The following is a 17,475-nucleotide window of genomic DNA, read 5'->3' on the forward strand; positions in this document are numbered from 1 at the left end:
CCTAGTGGGCAACACGAGGTTTACGGGTTTACTGGGATAACCTTCACCGTTGGGCCGATCGTACACAGCTTCCTCGCTCGAACTCGGGAAACACGCGACGAAATTCTCGTACGGTGTGCAACTCGACAGTCACTGCCAGACTAATTACCGTACCCGGCAAGTTGTAATCATGGTCGTCGGTACACGGTTCCCGCACACTGAGGCAAAAGTGGCGCGGTTCTTAATCAATCCGCTGTTCTCGTCGCGCTGGATTAAATGGCCCCGCTCGAGTAGGCTGCGAAGGTTTTAGTGAGATGCGCCACCGCGATGATGATGACGGCGATGTAGTATGTGATCCGCCGTGTGTCGACACGCGACGATGACCGTTCGTTAGTTTGCTCGCGGTTGATAAGAGCACTCGCGTTCCCGTTACCACCGAACAAACGATTGTGTTCCACACTCGAAAAGATGTTGTAGCGCAGGCTCCGCCACCACGAGTGCTACCGGATTACGTACACGCAAGCACTCTCGTACACCACAGTCTACTAAGCCGATTAGCTGCTTCGCGGTACGTCAATCGGGTCTCAATGGTGTCAACGCGCGGTATGCTTGGATCCGCGGCCCACGGTGCGAAGGTCACTGCCGGCGGATCGGGTTCGATGTGCGTTATCGCAATTCCGGGTGCAGGACCTCGGAGAGTGCGATTGCCAGCGGCTTAACGGCGATTCAATCAGGTTTAATCGAGCCCGATTTATGGGGCCCGAGGCTAGCAGATAGGTACCCGGCGATTAATCCACTACTAGTCCATGTAGCTGCTACACGTGTGAATGAGTTTGCGTAAAACAGCTGCCACGATGCGATGCAAACGTATTACACCAGTACCGAGTACAATTTATTTGGTATTTGTTTCTCGTTGTTTTCCACTATTTTAACTACCTTTCTTGTTTTTTTGACAGGCAGTTACCATACCAACTCGTTTCGCACAAGCCCAGTTCACGTAGAACCTTTGTGTGGCTTCTTGGCCAACAGAACAGCAAAGAAACCGACGGAGACACCGGATGCTTCCGTTCCACTCGGTGGTTCGCTAACGACTGGGCCCGCAAGAACGGAACCCGCCGTCGGATCGTACGACGATAAATAGCGTGATGCAGTTGGCCGCAGCCGTTACGAGTACGAGTTCGCGTTCGTCTAATGGCTTGAATGAATAATGTTGTGCCTCTCTCAAACGGCCAAATGAACCTTGGGACGCTTTGCCGTTCGTGCCGTTATGGCAGCTCGACTGATAAGAGTTGAGAGAAATTTAAAGCATTTTTTTCCTCCATCGGATGAACACAATTCCCAATGGAATCAGCATGTGCGGATAAGCGCTGTTTGTGGGGGCTGAATACGTCATTTGACTCTGCCTTGGGCACAGGGTAGATGGCCTCCTTAGTTTATGGACAATAATTAGTGCACATGACAAACGAGAACAAACGAGTTGCTAAATAAGCAGAAGACGCAATATACTCAATTATAAATTCGTGAACGATTTTTTTTATACATTGTATTTAGATTTATAAAATTTAGTTTTATTTAAAACATACGCTAACAATACGTATAATGAAGCCGATTGATGTCCCATTCCTGCGTTGACTGTATGGTAACATCTTATTCTTCTCATTCCGATGTCCGAACAACAAAATTCCGAATACCGAGAGTCCTTTCGATCTTTTCTCTTTAGAGCATCTTCGTTGTGGTCGTAGCGGTCAGTCCTTCCTGTTCCAGGCGGGCCAACATGGGTCGATAGATATCGGCCGAGAAAGGAAGCACAACGCCACGCTGCTGTATTTCGCCTGCGGAAGGGAACATGATAGAAGCAGAAACCAAGATTGTATATCAAGATATCACTGGCTAATGGAAAGCGACCGTTCTAGGCAAACAATGTCCTATGACTTATCCGGTTCGGCTCTCTACCTACCGTCGATAATCATTTTGGCTGCAATGGCCGCCGGAAATCCGACCGTTTTGGCCATCGCGGAGTGCCCCCCTTGCGAGGCCGGCTGGCCATAGACGACAAAGTTGATTCCTCGCTCCTCGCGGCGTCCATCGTTCCAGCGTATGCCAACGTCGTGCCGTAGCACGACCAAATCCCGTTCGGTTTCAGCTGAAACGCGGATGTGATGGTTAGATATTTTGCAAGTAGTGTCTTTAAGCGCTTATCTTCTTACCAAAAGCAAGCTTCTGAGAGAGGTAGTAGCTGAGTGTGTCCAATGGCGAGCCCATCTTGACGACAGGCGCATTCTCCAGCAGTCCTAGCTCCTCCAGCCCCTCGATCGTGCCAACGCGCTCCGCCAGCCGGTACTTGAGATTTTCGATAAAAATGTCCGTATCGGCTAGTCCGAGCATGTTCACGATCAGCTGCCGCCAGGTCAGTTCCGGTCCGTGGGGGTGAAGCAGCGGATGCGGATTCGGATCGATCAACCCGATCAGCTGCATCGGTTTGATCGTGTCCGAGAAGCCCTTGTACCGGATGGTGCCACGTAGCAGCGTGTTGATGTTGGTCAGTCCGTACAGTGATTGGTACTTGGTTGAGTCACGGTTAGGGAACCCTTCCAGGGCGAACCCGGGCAGGAACTCGAGTTCACGTGGTGCCGACATCAGTTCACCTCCACCGGAAATCTCTACCACTTGGCCCTTGCTAAGGTACTTGGCCGAGGATAGGGTGTTTAGCAGAACACCTCTTGGCGACCAGGAGAATTTGTAGCGCAGTGGATTATCGGAATGCTCCGGTGCCGGTAAACCACCGCAGAAGCTGACGAATGACTCCACCACTCCGCCATTCTCCTGCACATCCTGGATGCACTCGAGCGCCAGCAAATGATCGATACCCGGATCGAGTCCTACCTCGTTCATGATGGTCACCCCGGCTTCCCGTGCAGCTCCATGCAATGCATTAATCTCATCGTTGACGTAGCTTGCCGTGACCAGATGTGTTCGACCGGCAATACAGTGCTTCGCTATTACACTGTGCAGCGAATAGGGCAACAGCGACACGACCACGTCGCTTTCCTCGCACAGGTGCTGCAAGGCCGCACTTTCGTCCTGCACATTCACGTACACCGACTCGACGCCCTGGTAGCGATGGGCGAGTCGATCGGCTTCCTCCTTATACTGCGAAGCCACCTTAATGCTCACATTCGACTCCCTGTGCAGGTACTCGACCAGTGGGGCCGACACAAACCCTGCTCCTAGCACCAACACCCGTTTCTTGCCCACGTACGAGCCCTCCGTCTTATGCCGCGACCGGTTGTTGGCCTCCCGCAGCTCATTGATGTACTCGTAGGCCGGTGTTAGGCGACCGTTGCTGCAGATAATAGCACCTTCAACCGGTTGGCAGAAGCTGTGCTCTTCCAATGGTCGCGAGGCATCACTCTGCAGGATGTCCAGCGCGTACGGATACAGCAGATCACCGAAGAAGTCCGTCGATTCCCGGGGCAGCTGTGTGGGCATGTTGTCGATCGAGCAGACGAGCACTCCCGGGCCCTTGAAGCTTTTCTGGTCCTTGTTTCGATCGGCATCGTACAGACAGAACGGGGTGTCGATCGTCGTGCACTCGTTCATGAACTCGATCGAACCACCCGGATCGGCGGAGATATCGCAAATGGCCAGCATACGATGGGGAAGTGCCGGTGCACCTCGGCTCGTCGGCAACCAGGGTGTATTGGCTGGCCGGAGTAGGTTCTTCGCGTCTGGGATCGTGATCAGCTTCGGTGCTCCAACCGCCCAGTAGATTCCGTTCACAATGACCGACGCGTACGGGGCAATGTGGTTACTGAATATGGAGGTATACCGCTCCGGGTACTGATCGTACTCGACGGGATCGAATGCTCCACCCTCCCGCCGCTCCAGATGATCCGACCGGCTAACCTCACACCCGTACAGTTTGTTGGTAGAACCATGCTCGGCCACTTTGCGTAACATCTCCGGTGGGACAAACTCCACCGGAAGTTCCTGGAACACTTCCTGTGCACCCTGCGACACGTTACCCGATCCGGTAAAGATGAATGTCAGCGGACCGATCGATTTGGGCATCATACCGAGGGAAATTTCGTACCCACAATCACGGACGGCTTGGCGCGCCATGGACGAGTTGCGATAGTTATGTGCTGGTCCCACGTGCTGTCGGGAACAAAGAGACGACATGTTAGATTTTTTTTCTTCGTATGAATTAAATAACCTCCGCAAAAGACATACCATAAATGGAGTGTGGTGTCCTAGCGCGAGCAATCTCAGTCCAAGTCCGTGCAAAATGTTCACCATGCCGGCCACCCCGGCGTACTTGCCGAACGCGACCAACCGTTGCCCGTTCCGATCCATCAGCTTCTCGTAGTCGACCAGCCGGATGTTCTTCTCCAGGCAGGCATCAAGCAGCGGCATGTTGGATTCCTGCGCCTTGATCGTGTGCGAGAAGAAGCAATAGGTTTTCTGCGGAATCAACGCATCCACGGGGACCTGCTTGACGCCGAAGATAACCGAAGCCTCGCTTATGTCTTCTTGAACGGTAGCGCCAGCATTTAGATAAGCCTAGAAGAAGCGAAGACAATGATGAGCTTTGAAGAACTTTTTAGACGAAGAAAAGTATAACAAATGGCTTACACTGCTGAGAAACAACTTCAAAAATAAAAAAAAATGTTGTAGGAGAAATGTTGCCTGTAAGTCCACATCAGAAAACATGCGTAATTCAAATGTTTTCTAGGGCAAGCAAACCACAACGCCATTGCCTCTCAGCGCTATCAGCAAACGTTGTTGCATATTGTTTTCCTTGTTACAGGATCCCGTCGCAACTGGCTGACAACAATTCGGTCGACACGTGGGCGAGCACAATTAAAAAAATCCCTTTCCCGCTATAGCATCATTGTTGATATGAACAATTCATTCAAGAGTGCGACAAGACATAATCGCTAGCAGGCAGAAGAAAAGAAAAACAACGATTCAATAAGGAGGTGTGTACAGCAACGCCATTGACTGACAGACGTTCCTTATCAGTCTACGCATCGGGTTCGTTTGTTAATTTTTTGGTGCGTTCCCCTTTCCCACCAGCCCCCGAATCAAGACTTTGTGGACCTTCGACAAGCGCCATACGGATGATGCCTTATCTGGGCGGCGCGATATCGGACTTAATCAAATTGCAATAACAACGGCTTCAAACGGATAGACCGAAGTAGTGCCGATGATGCGCACATTAACTGGCAATCGTCAGTGGGCGGTCATGGTTGCTGATAAGAACAAGAAGAATGGACGAACAACGCGTTGAAATACACGAAGGGCTAGGACAACATCGTTCAAAGACACGCTCACGTGCTACGTTGTACGTAATGAGGCTGAAACGAAAGTGGATCTGCCCTACATAGGCATTTTCAAAAAGTGCATTAACTCTGGCTGGCGACATTGCACATGCACCGACTGCCATTAACACACTGACCGAGCAAGTGCACAAAACAACTGAAAAGACAGCAAAAACAGTTAAACAACCGCAAGCTTATCGAAATCCTGCTGGACACCGAATTAGTAGGACCGCTTGTGCCGCGCAAGGTAGACAAGCTCGGCCTCCGGGCAGGGACAACTCCAAAGAGGAACGGAAGAAAACAGATTCTTCTTACATACCATTATCGCGGTACCGAACAACATGTGCCCGAGATGCCTGAAGTCTCGAGCCAGGCCGATAAGAGCCCAGCACCGAATCTGCCAGAGGGCTTACGGAGTGGAAAAGTTTCGAAGTGGCTGTGGGGAGGGGCTGGGCATTAAATGAGTTGTTCAACTGGTTTTCCAGTGCTGAACTTCTTCGATCTTGTCGCGATAGGGTCGCCCTATCGCCAGTGCTCTCGACGAGCACAGGGTTTAGGCCGTGGTGTTGCTCAATCGAGAGTGATAGTGACGAGGAACAGTGGACGACGCCTCGTCACCAACTGTCCCTTTGCGTGTGGGCCGAATCCTTGGTAACAGGGCCAACGTGGAGGAGATCCGCTTATCGGGGTGCACTTGAGGCGAGATTTGCGTAGTTCACGATAGTGACACACTTACCTGCATTGGGTAGGCTCTTCGGTTGGACGGTTGCACTATCACTTTGACGCCCTGCTTGATGAGCTTTTTCACCATCGTGGGCGAAAAGGAGGCTCGTCGTTCCCATACCGATTGATCCTCGCGTCGTATGGCGATCACTTTCCCGGTCTGAAAGTAATTGAAACGACGGGTCCTTTAGTTAATGAATTCCTAGAAATTAAATGCTTTTTCACTAGTGAGTGTATTGAAAGCGACGAAACGACGCCAAAACAGCGTTGCACACACGTGTTTCGAAGGCTCGACCGTCCACTATCACCAGATCGGCAGCGGCCGAGCGGGTTTGCTTACATGTTTGCCACGGGTAAAGTGTCGCGCTGATAAGTGTTCACTACATTTTAAAATACGAAACATCTTAACGGTTCGGCGGATGAAACAAGACTGACTGGTGCTGTTACCAGTCGACCGGGGGGTAGTTCGGTTCGTTCACGGACACCAGTCGATGGTCGGCAGTATCAGACAGCGCGATAGGGCCGGGAGTAGTGACTGGTGGTGGCCAAATGATAGAGTATCGCGAATCGGATGCTTTTCTGCACTGAACTTGAGACTGCTATTGCCTATACGATCGTGGAAGCTGTTGACGATGCTCGTATTGGTGGTGTGACGCCGCCAGGATTAGCACTATGCTGATAAGAGGAATTTACGCGGAAATGCATTTTGGTATCGATGCAAGCGAACATTCTTTCACACAGTCTTACGCATAAGAAAAAGAAAGGGGATATTTGATTAATGTTTTTGGTAAGACTAAATGAGGCCCCGGCATTTAGTTTTTCGGTTATGGCTATAATAGTATTGTAATTTTATTGTATGTATCAACCATCACTGCATGATTATTTGAAACCATTATGTTCTTTTAAGAGCGTTAGCGTACAAATTTTCGAAAAGAATGCCTGTGTCACGCTTTGCATAGGTTCAGGCGCAAATGTGAACCAGTACAAAGACGATGATCTCGGCCGAGGCATCATATACCCTATTACCCGAATGATTGATTGTAGAAATGTATTTCGCTAAACTATTATCATATTTAAAATTATTCATGACTTTAGATGTGTGAAATGTCTTACGTTATTTTTTTTTATTATAATATCATTTTAGGAAAATGGAAAGTTCTCGGTCTCCCTAAACCAACATTGACTGCTTCTATCACACATGCGGTTTGTCTCGTGTCGGTATCTAATTATTCTACGAATATTTAAAGATGTCGCCCTCATTTTTTAATTTGCCATGTGATTTGTGCTCACCGTATATTCCGCAACGAACAGCCGGTTTACCAGCACAAGAACAAATGCCACGACGTCGGGCCGTAGGTGCTACCCGGCGCTGATGTCGTGCAGCTGATGCTGCCAACCAGGACCTTTCTAGCGCAAGGGCTTTGCGAGAGACCAAGCGGCTTTCGGCGTCAAAGTTCTTCAATGAGCCCTGCCCCAACCTCTGGTTCAAACGCCCGGCGGTAACGGCCAGTGGAGAAGCGGGTAGCGCCCGTCAGGTGGTTTAGTCGGTAAAAAATTCGGCATTCGGAGTCGCGCCCGGATCTTTCAAAGATTCGAACGTTAAACCAAAAAAAGCTCAAGAAAAAATGGCAGCTATATTGCGCTATTTTATAACCAGGCGATCAATACCGGATTTGGTAACATCTACATTCATTGTCCCACATATGCTTTAAACATTTATCGTTAGCAACTGCAATGCGATTCAGACGGCATTTATGGACAAATTTATGTGCGTAAGTGCTAATTTTGAGTGTGTTGTATTATCGGTAAATTTATTAAAGTATACATTTTCCAGTTTCCACGAACTCAACAAGAATGGAACAGTATTTCATCAACATTTGGAGCAAAATGGAACTTTCCGTGCTATGATCGAGCTATCAACGGGCTTCATATCCCAGTAGCTACACCGAAAGGAGAACAGAAGATGCTGTAAAACTGTAAACATTTCCATAATGTTGTTTGGCTGGCATTAGTGAATGCAGACTGACAAGTCTTGTTCCCGGATGTCGGTGCTCCAGGTCAGATGGAGGACAGTTGGGGCTATCGAATCAGTGGTTTGGATACTGCTATGAAGCACGAATTTCACCAGTTAACGAGTCTCGACCAGAGGGAATTTTAAAATATGTTTTTCCAGGAAACAGGAAATTCCCTCCGCATTACAAACTCTGGTACTTTTTAAAGTTGAGTCTACACCAGAACGGCGTATGTTCTCAACGCCTTTCTCGGGTTTAGCACAACTTTATAATTGCAGCCGGTTAAAGCGATTTCAACGCATGTTGCTCTAGAAGACAGAAACAATTTCGTTGATTTCACCGTTGATGCCTCATGATCACCGATCATGAGCACCTGCAACGAGGCATGAAAACGCATTATTCCTCTCTTCCAATTTTATTTGCCTTAGATTTTTGAAAAAAAAAAATGTTCAAAATCGACGTTGTGTTGCATCTCATTCATTCAGTCACTCATAAATCATTCATTACTCATTTCATTCATTTCATTCAATTACTGTTAATCTTACTACCTTGGCTCAATCACTACACGGTACAGAAAATCAATAACAGAATTTTTCTGTTATTCAAGCCGTTTACTAACCAACCAGAGGCTTTTTGTGATTTGTTATCGCTGCGGTATCTAGTGTCTCTACTTCCATCAGTTGTCGAAGGCATGTTGATAAACATTCGCTGCAATGGTGGTTTTCTTCCTTTAATCAAGTGCTAGTACTTCTTTTGCATATAGGGTTTCAAAGTCCATTAAAGCAAACGATACATGGGATGCTTCAACCATTTTTTTCACCGATCTTGGGATGAACCAACCTCGTCTGTCGATCCACTTCATTGGATGCGGCGCTAAGTAGTGATGGAATGTTGTGAATCAAATCCGGCCTCGGGTTCGAATCTCCGAATCCTAATCCCAATCCGTCATTCCGAACAAATTGCCAAGTCGTTTTTCTGGCGACAAAAAAAAACAAATGTTTATGAGATTCACCCACACACAACATCGTATTAAGATTTCTTCGACAATGCAAACAACATAGGGACTCCTGAGGTAATACGCACCCCTTAAGGAAAACTATTGAGTTTTGGATGAACGTCATGATGATTTTTTAAATTATGAGTTATCTACATATTTTAGATTTTTTTTATGTATGGAGTTCTGTGTACACTAAAAACTCGACCAATACTGAACCGTCGCTTCTGAAACTTTTCACACATTAAGTTTAAGGACTGCAGATGTTGTTGAAGGTTTGTTTGGTCTTTATTTTTTGATAAAATCATCTAAATTTTACAATTTAAACTCAGTTTTACTAACACAAACAAAACAAGCATGTACACAAATATCAAGGTGTATCCAACATAGTTACCCTAAGGTTTATACATTACGGGGAAATTGATGAAATATCTTCTTCTTCTTCTTCTTCTTCTTGAAGTAACGATTTCTTGGTCATGCCTGCCCGTTAAGGGCTTACGAGACTTGTTTCCCTGTTGTACGTCGATAGTCAGTCCTCTCGTACAGGGGAGGGTCCGGTCTCGGTTGGGATTCGAACCCACGCCGTCGAGGTGGTGATCCCCGGCGCTCATGGGCCGATTTTCTAACCGGCGCTACCGCTCGGCTGTCGCGGACCCCCATGATGAAATATCAAACATTTTAAATATGTCGTTATTGTGACTATTAAATTCAAACATATCTTTCAAGCAATAGTTAAAACCATAATTCTTTTCTCAATCCCTTCGTCACCGAGCAACGGCGGGGCGTCAAGCTAGTATACGATATTTTGGAAAACGCTCACAAGTATCTTCACTGCAGATTTCAAATCGTTGCGACATCTCAATAAAAAGATATTTAGTCTCAAGTACAGGAAAACGGAATGTTCAATACAAAAAAGTATGGGCTACCCGGGTAGGCCGGCTAAACGTTTAAATAGATAAAGTTTGGTTGAACAGGTGAAGGTTAAATCGAGTCCTAAACGATTCGAATCTGATTCGAATTCCAAACAAATATGATTTGAATCCGTCAAACGGGATCCAATCGTTTAGAATCCGCCAAAGGATCGAATCTTCGAGTCCTCCGAATCCCGTTTCGGCCAACTCAGTGCAGCGCGAAAGTATCACAATTTTATAATAGTGATGGGATATTTGAAATGTTTCGGAGCAGAGTGGAGCTGGGTTCCACAGCCTTCGGAACAATTCCGCAGAACTAGGTGATAAGATCCTGTATTGATGAGTTGAATAATCAAGTTGGAATAATGCTTTATCGGATTGTATTACCAAAACAAAAAAGGGGTCAAGCTTATTAGCTACTGTTCTTGTTGTGTCGAAAACGGAAAGATCCAGCCGGAAAGTTCAACTCAGTTCATGTTGTGGATGACAAACAAGTACATGTACTGTTGGACTAGTTCCTGTGGTACCGAGCTGATAAAGAGAAACTGTCTCTTTTCGACTCTCCGACGGATCTGTGTGGTGGTAAATTTCAGATACCCTTCATATTCGTTCCACAGACCCTGTAGTTCGCTATTGGGCGGAGCTGAGTGCATCATCTTTCTTCTGGGAACGGATCGTTCCAGGTAGGTGCTGAACCGCATTCGCAACACTATTCTATACCACAAACATTCGCGAGACTTTCGGACTCCACGACGGTTTCTTCGTTCTGTGAAACGGGCAACTTTCTCAATTTTGTTATCAACGCGAAACGCGAAGAAAGTGCAAAACGACTCTGTGCCGTGAAAGTATCTCACGTTCTCCTACCTGGTCGTGTGCGTACGGTGAAAGGAATAGGAAAGGTACACTTTATGTTGTTGTTAATGTTTTGTGAGCCAAAACGAGATACGGAAGAATCATCCCCCGCGGGGACGAAAGAAAAAACACGCAAACATCACTCTCTTTGCTGAATGTAAGAAGTTTGCTTCGCGTATTCCATTCGTGCGAGGTTTACTGCGCTACGGCAGCGATAAGAAAAGTAAACTTTAGTGAAACTGTGCGCTACCGTTGCAAAGGGGTTGCTACGAGTATCTTTTGCAGTGGTGTACATTCAAGCCTGCCTCTACACCCTTCGTATCGGACTGATTGACCCTGTCTAGCAGGAAGTGCGACCCCGCCATCGGGCGTGTATGTTTAATTAACACAAACGCTGAATGTCCAACTGTATCATCAACTTTAATACGGTCAGCATTCAACGGCAGTCCCTGGTCTAAAAGCGAACCACCGCCGAAGAGGACTTTGTTGTGGTGTCTAAATTTAGACACTAGCTGCCTGATCGAATACCTTGGGATTGTTTTTGTGCATCCTGATATTGTAAATATCGCTACCCGAAAAATCCATCCTGAAAACGAAGCAAAACAGAAAAAAGCATAAGCCCACGTCAGCCTTCGGAAGTAGCGAGCGTTCGCTACTAGATCTTTCGGAAAGCCAGTAACAAAGACCGCTTTTCTAATCATCCACCACGCATACAGACGTGCAAAAGGCCGTCATAATATAGCGACATCGCGGTGCCAGTAAAGTATCCGCCACTTCAGGAGACTTCCAGATTTGATCAAAACATTCGCCCGACAGTTCTTGGAGGCGAGGAGAGATTGGAATTTAAAAAAAGCTAAACAAAGCTAGATGATCAGCGTCTGAAGGTTCTAGCAAACGAATCGGCTGAGTACATAATCCTAACGGGGTACAGTCACAGACAGTGTGTACACGTTCAAAACAACGCAGTAAGCGGTTACGGTTTCACACCGCACACGGAACCACGCGACCCGCCCTGTCCCGCGAGAGACACCTAGCGACAATATTTTGTTTTCGACGCAGCACATCAACGGAGGCATTGAATTACATCAGTGTGTAATTTACTGTTTGCTGCGAGAAGGGTAGAAGCTGAACAAAAAAAAAAAAACAGCGCTACCACAAATTCCATTACTGCATCACCGGACTTCAGCAACATGGATGTAACGCTGATCGTGAAGGCGTCCAATCAGCAGTGCGAGGACCTGACCATCAAATGCGAACCCTCCTGGACCATACGCCGACTGAAGGGCCATCTGACGGAAGTGTATCCCGGCAAACCGGTAAGCAGAATGTAAATTAAATGGAAGCACTCCTTTAAAGTACCGTACTGCACCAATGATCATCATCATCGTCGTCATGTTTTCCATTTTTGTAGTTCATTCTAGGGGTATGAACGGGCATGTGAAATCAGAATCGATTTTCTGTTTGTTTCGGGCAAAACAATTCGGGCGACACCGTCAATGAGGCTGTCCAAATTGGCGACACTATTAGGGGGAACATGCATGTTTACAACCAAACTGGTTGTAAGGCGCAGATCTATGAGTCAGTTCATATTGATTCTAAGCGAGCTGGACAGAAGGACTGCACGTGACTTTTTATCGTCTGCACGTTTATTGCTACCGGTTAGACTGTTTCGCAGTAAATTAAGTTAATGTAGGATTTGCAAAACCAGCTAATTTAGTTCGTTACATTGTGGATACAATAGTTTGTATGCTACATTTCCATTTCCCGTTTTCGGTAGATGAATCTTAGTTTCACCGACCCTTCGCACTGGTTACGATTTTTTGTTTGGACACGTGGCGTTCCACAATTGCACCACTTGTTCCATTCGCTATACATCCACAACGGCAATGGCTTGATGTGGTTTTTCTTATTCAGCTGTGTACATATCTGGCATCGCATGTTCTCAATGTCTACGGCAAGACAGAGTACAGCGGATGTTGTCTTCATACATTGGTTCCGTTCTTCACAAATTGGGCCCGGATTGCATCATTCATTTACGAGACGGGGGGCCAGTACGTTATTGATTTATCAATTCTCTGTCGACCTCTACTCGAACATTCTTTGTAATTTTTTTGGGACGCGGTTTTGTATAACGTAAGAGATTTTTTTTTGCGGTGAGAGTTTTTTTTTCTTGTTTGCTACACCGTCATTGAAACAAACGAACAAGTCACGTCTTATAGATATTCGCGATCATTCCACTTCGGGCGAAAGGTTTTCAGTCAGCAAATCAGAATTATTCGAGGAAGATTTAACTTTAACCGCTCATCTCCTGTATGGCCTGCTTTCGATACATACAATATTCGATACATACGATACATATGTATGTGAGAAATCATTACCATCTGTTTACCACTGTGCCGCTACAATTGGTAAATCCCTGACAAATTCAGCGGGAGGGAATTAAAGGGGGGATGTTTTGCTCCCTCGATTTGTGCCCTGTTTGCGCTACGATAATCTACTATTCGTGCTGGTGTGTCCGAGATAGTACTAATCTTCCCATTTTTGCCATCGCCTGTGTTTGTACACAAACACCCTCCACTTTCCCTGACTCCCTCCGTCAGTCCGCATTCGACATTACAGGATCCTGATTGTGGTTTGTGTGGCTGAAAGGAGGAGGACGAAAAAAGAAAACATAGTGGAGGGTATTTAGGTAGACGATCGTCAACCTAGCTTAACGATAATGAGTCTAGCACCATCATATGTGCGATGGAGTACGAAGAGAAGGGTCGTTTGGGAACGAATTAAATCCTCGTTTTGGTGGAAACCCCTTGTTTTCTCGTTCCCAATGAAACATCTTGAGTTGTCTCGTATTCATGGACTCTTCTCCTTTTATATGGAATTCGGGGAGGACCTATTTAAAACTGTCCTCATTCGTCAGATTTAGTTCATCAAATCATGTCAGCTATATAGCTCATAGAAAGAGATCAAAATAAACAGCTTCCTAAAAGCATACCTAAATCTGACGTCATACCGGTCTATTGGCCCAACTCGAACATATGTTCCTTGGATTCAAGGTCCACCCCGTTCGTGGGTACGTTCCTAGGCCGCTTTCGCGCACAACAAAGTCTGGAAATCTGTTTCTACATTTTTTTTACACAATCTTGTTGGATTTCAAATAAAATGAGGGAGAAAACCAAAATTAAACAGACTTGTACCACGTCAGGCATCTCGAGTCTATATCTGTGTGTGTGAGTGCTATGGAATATGTACTGAATACGTGTCCCTGCCGAAGCTGAAGTAGCAAATGATAAGGGCTCGTATGGCTGTAGCAAGCAGTAGAGTCTTTACTGCTTTCCTGACTTTGCAACACATTGGTATAAAAAAGGTGATAACAACGGTTTTGTATTTGTTAAGCAAAATAAACCCCATTTCACCCATCCAAAACTGTGACTTGCTGTTAGTCTTTTAGCGGCAGTCAGTTCGTTTTGATTTAGGACAAAAATCCATTCTAGGAGCGTCCGTTGCGAGTATCTTTCTTCTAGCATTGTGCGGTGTGAGTGTTTTTTCATTCTTCACGTTACGTTTAATCCTAGCAATCTGTGCCAACATTGACCACGGTCAATGAACAGCATAGCCTACCCCGTTTAGACAAATTTCTAATAGCGACCTTTCGTTCTCTCTCTTCCAACCCGACAGAGTTCCGATGAGCAGAAACTTATTTACTCCGGTCAGCTGCTCAGCGACAGCGTGGTCCTGAAGGACGTTCTCCGACAGTACGATGGCCAGCAGGCGCACACAGTACATCTAGTTTTCACGCCAAAGAACAGCTACTACGGAAACGGCGGTAGCAGCAGCAGTGCCAGCAAATCGAACAGAAACACAAACGGAGGCAACAAAATGGCATCCGCCAATAGCACTAGCACATCCGGTGCCAGTAGTTCGCGTGCGGCAAGTTCTAACTCGCCGGGCAGTTCGAATAATAATGAAACGACATCCAACGACAGTGTGACCGGTGGTGGTAGTTCACGAGAGCACGAGGGAACGTCGATGGTGGACGGTGTCGGTAGCGATGGGTTACGGCATCGCACAGTTTTGCAAACCAGACCTGGACTGCGCACGTTACCGGGACCACCGCCATTCATGGAGCAGACAGTCGCGATGCAAAATTTAATGCAACAGACCTACATGCAGTACCTTAACCAATACATTAATATGTAAGTGGGATCTATTGTGTTTTGCTTCTAATTTCCAACGAATTATTCAAATGAAATGCGCACGCATCTCCGTGATGTTTTATCGTAAATTTTAAATCCTCATACTTATGATCTTTGGAGGTTTAGCATGTTTGTTGTTGTTTGAGAAGACAATTACCGACACGAATTTAAATTCTATGTTTTTTACTGTTAATAGGATTAATGAACAGGGTGGTATCAATGCTCTGTACTCTGCTACGGGAGTGCCACCAGCTTCAGGAACGGCCGCTGCTGTGAATCCCCTTACCGGTTCGCCGGTGTTCCCATCCGTTCCATTCGTTCCAGTGCAGCCATCGGCAGGCACGGCCGGATCTTACCCCAACTTTGCCTACTACCCTTGCATGACACCACCATCATCGCACGTTGGTGGACTACCTACGGCCACCAGCATTCCAACACCGATCGTACCGGCAGCAGTCAGTTCGGGATCTGCTCAACCAGGCACCACCACTCCTGGCTTCCTACCATCTCCTGCCATTCCATCCACGAGTACCAGCACCAGCCAACAGACACCTACGTCGCTGCTTTCTAGCGGTGGAGTAACGGCTCCGAGCGCATCGTCCGATGCGTCTTCTTCCACGGCGGCAACTACGGCACAAGCAGCAGGAACAGACACAACAGCAGCGGTCGCACCCGCACAAGTGGCGGCACCCCAGGACGAAGCTGCCGCCGCTGTGGCTAACGCAGCTCCGGGCCGGGCTCGTCGGTTTCCGAACATTGTGGTGGAGGAGCAGGAGAATAACGATTGGCTGGATGTGTTCTTCAGCATGTGCCGCGTGGGTATACTGATGACGGTCATTTACCTCTACTCGTCCCCGATGCGATGCCTGACGGTGCTCTTCATTGGTGTAATGTTGTATCTGTAAGTGAGGCGATGAAGAAAATCAATCTCAGGGTTGTAGCGAAATACTTATCTTTACGTTTGATCTTTATTTTTAGGAAAAAACATCTTGATCGCGTCTATCAGGCGATTGACAGGCGCTTCACGCGTTTGCCAGCGGCGCAGGAGGGAAATGCAGCCCAACCGGCGGCCGCACAGCCAAACAATAACCTTGTACCTGAACAGCAAGGTCCTCCAGTGCGCGATGGCGGAGCTACTGTAAATGACCAACCGGTTACTACAGGAGGAGCATTATCTGCAGCCTCCGAAGCCGCTGCGCGAACCGATGGCGCGGTAGCAGAAGGTGAGACTGTTGGAACGCCTTCCACTTCCCAAAGCCCCGCTCCCGTTCCTCGCCCACGAACTGGTCCAGCTAGCGGTACGGCAGAACCGAACACCGCGGTTCCCGCTAATAACAACGAAACGGAACAACTTCTCGAGCGCCCGTCGACAGCTGCGACTCAAAGCGACTCGCCGTCCGCCGAGCAACCGGCGGCCGAAGGACAACGCATGACGTTCAACGACATGACGTCTTTCCTCGGAACGCTCGTGATAACGTTTTTCACCTCCATTATTCCGGACACTCCGGCAGCGTAAACGTTCTTTGCGAGGTCTCTGCTTCGCATGCACATTTGACTGGTTGATTGTTCTTAATGCGTTAGCCGGCATTATAAAATACTATAAAATAAGGAAACCTGTGTATAGGTAGATCTATCCCAGGGCTGTGGGCATACCGTGGACTTCTTCAATAAGTCGTGGAAGTCGGAAAACCGACGGTAGAATGCAACATTTCATGGCGGAAATTAAGCCAGCCTTGTTTTGCGTTTGTGTTACGATTTTAAATTGTTTTTCCCTCCCTTATACTGAATATCTGCAAAATTATGTAAATCTGTTAATAGCCACTTGTCATATAATTTAAGAGATACAACCAGATAGCGGGAGGTCGTGAAACAGATCACGGAAACTTACGGACCCCGGCGGTCGCCGCTTCTACGGGGTGCAATCCGGAGGTTTCACCATCCTTCTCTGTCCGCAAGGTGCTGTAAGATTTGTTTATTGTTTTTTTTTATATATATTTTTAACATACCAATATAACAGGCCACTCTTACCGCTGGAAGGGATGATAGTTGGCATAAGTGTTAGAAAAGAAAAGTAATAAATATAAAAAAACAGTTTGTTAAAATTACGAATTTGCACGAGCAAATTACTGCGTTTGTGGAATTAGGTAACGGTGAGCGTGGAGAAGTAGAAGTGGCTGGTAGATATGCGCGTTTAAACGTTTTGGCTTTAAGCAGAACTGTAGATTGCTCAGTAGAAGCATCAGATAAAGTGCAAAAAAATATATGAAATAAATTTGAAAAGTAACAAAACGAAAGTCAACCTTTTAATGGTTCCAGCGTCTGTTTGTTGATCAATTGAATAGTTGGTTGATGTATTTTAGAACACTACAATAAGCCAATCTGCGTTGCTGTCTCTTTGGCATTCTGTACATTACGAAGAAAAAAGCCCTCCCTCAGATGGATCGTGAAAGCATGCGTTCCATTCGAGTTCGTGAGTTAACACTGTTC

The 17,475-nt window shown here is 46.9% G+C and overlaps 2 protein-coding genes across 2 annotated transcripts; one reads left to right on the forward strand and one right to left on the reverse strand.

Annotated features, from left to right (window-relative positions):
* Nucleotides 1-1,695: 1,695 nt before the first annotated feature.
* On the reverse strand, nt 1,696-6,429 carry LOC131295003 (alpha-aminoadipic semialdehyde synthase, mitochondrial). Its single transcript, XM_058323063.1, has 6 exons — nt 6,367-6,429; nt 6,040-6,186; nt 4,213-4,542; nt 2,187-4,137; nt 1,937-2,122; nt 1,696-1,811 (listed from the first exon to the last, which is right to left on the reverse strand). Exons 1-6 carry the CDS (start codon nt 6,427-6,429, stop codon nt 1,696-1,698), a joined length of 2,793 nt encoding a protein of 930 aa, XP_058179046.1.
* Nucleotides 6,430-11,952: 5,523 nt separating this feature from the next.
* Nucleotides 11,953-16,701, forward strand: LOC131288491 (homocysteine-responsive endoplasmic reticulum-resident ubiquitin-like domain member 2 protein). The gene is made up of 4 exons (XM_058317634.1): nt 11,953-12,111; nt 14,471-14,988; nt 15,185-15,889; nt 15,967-16,701. The coding sequence occupies exons 1-4, from the start codon at nt 11,986-11,988 to the stop codon at nt 16,502-16,504; spliced, it is 1,887 nt and encodes a 628-aa protein (XP_058173617.1). The 5' UTR covers nt 11,953-11,985; the 3' UTR covers nt 16,505-16,701.
* The last annotated feature ends 774 nt before the right edge of the window (nt 16,702-17,475 follow it).

Source organism: Anopheles ziemanni, chromosome 2, assembly GCF_943734765.1.
Source record: "Anopheles ziemanni chromosome 2, idAnoZiCoDA_A2_x.2, whole genome shotgun sequence".
NCBI lineage: Eukaryota > Metazoa > Arthropoda > Insecta > Diptera > Culicidae > Anopheles > Anopheles ziemanni.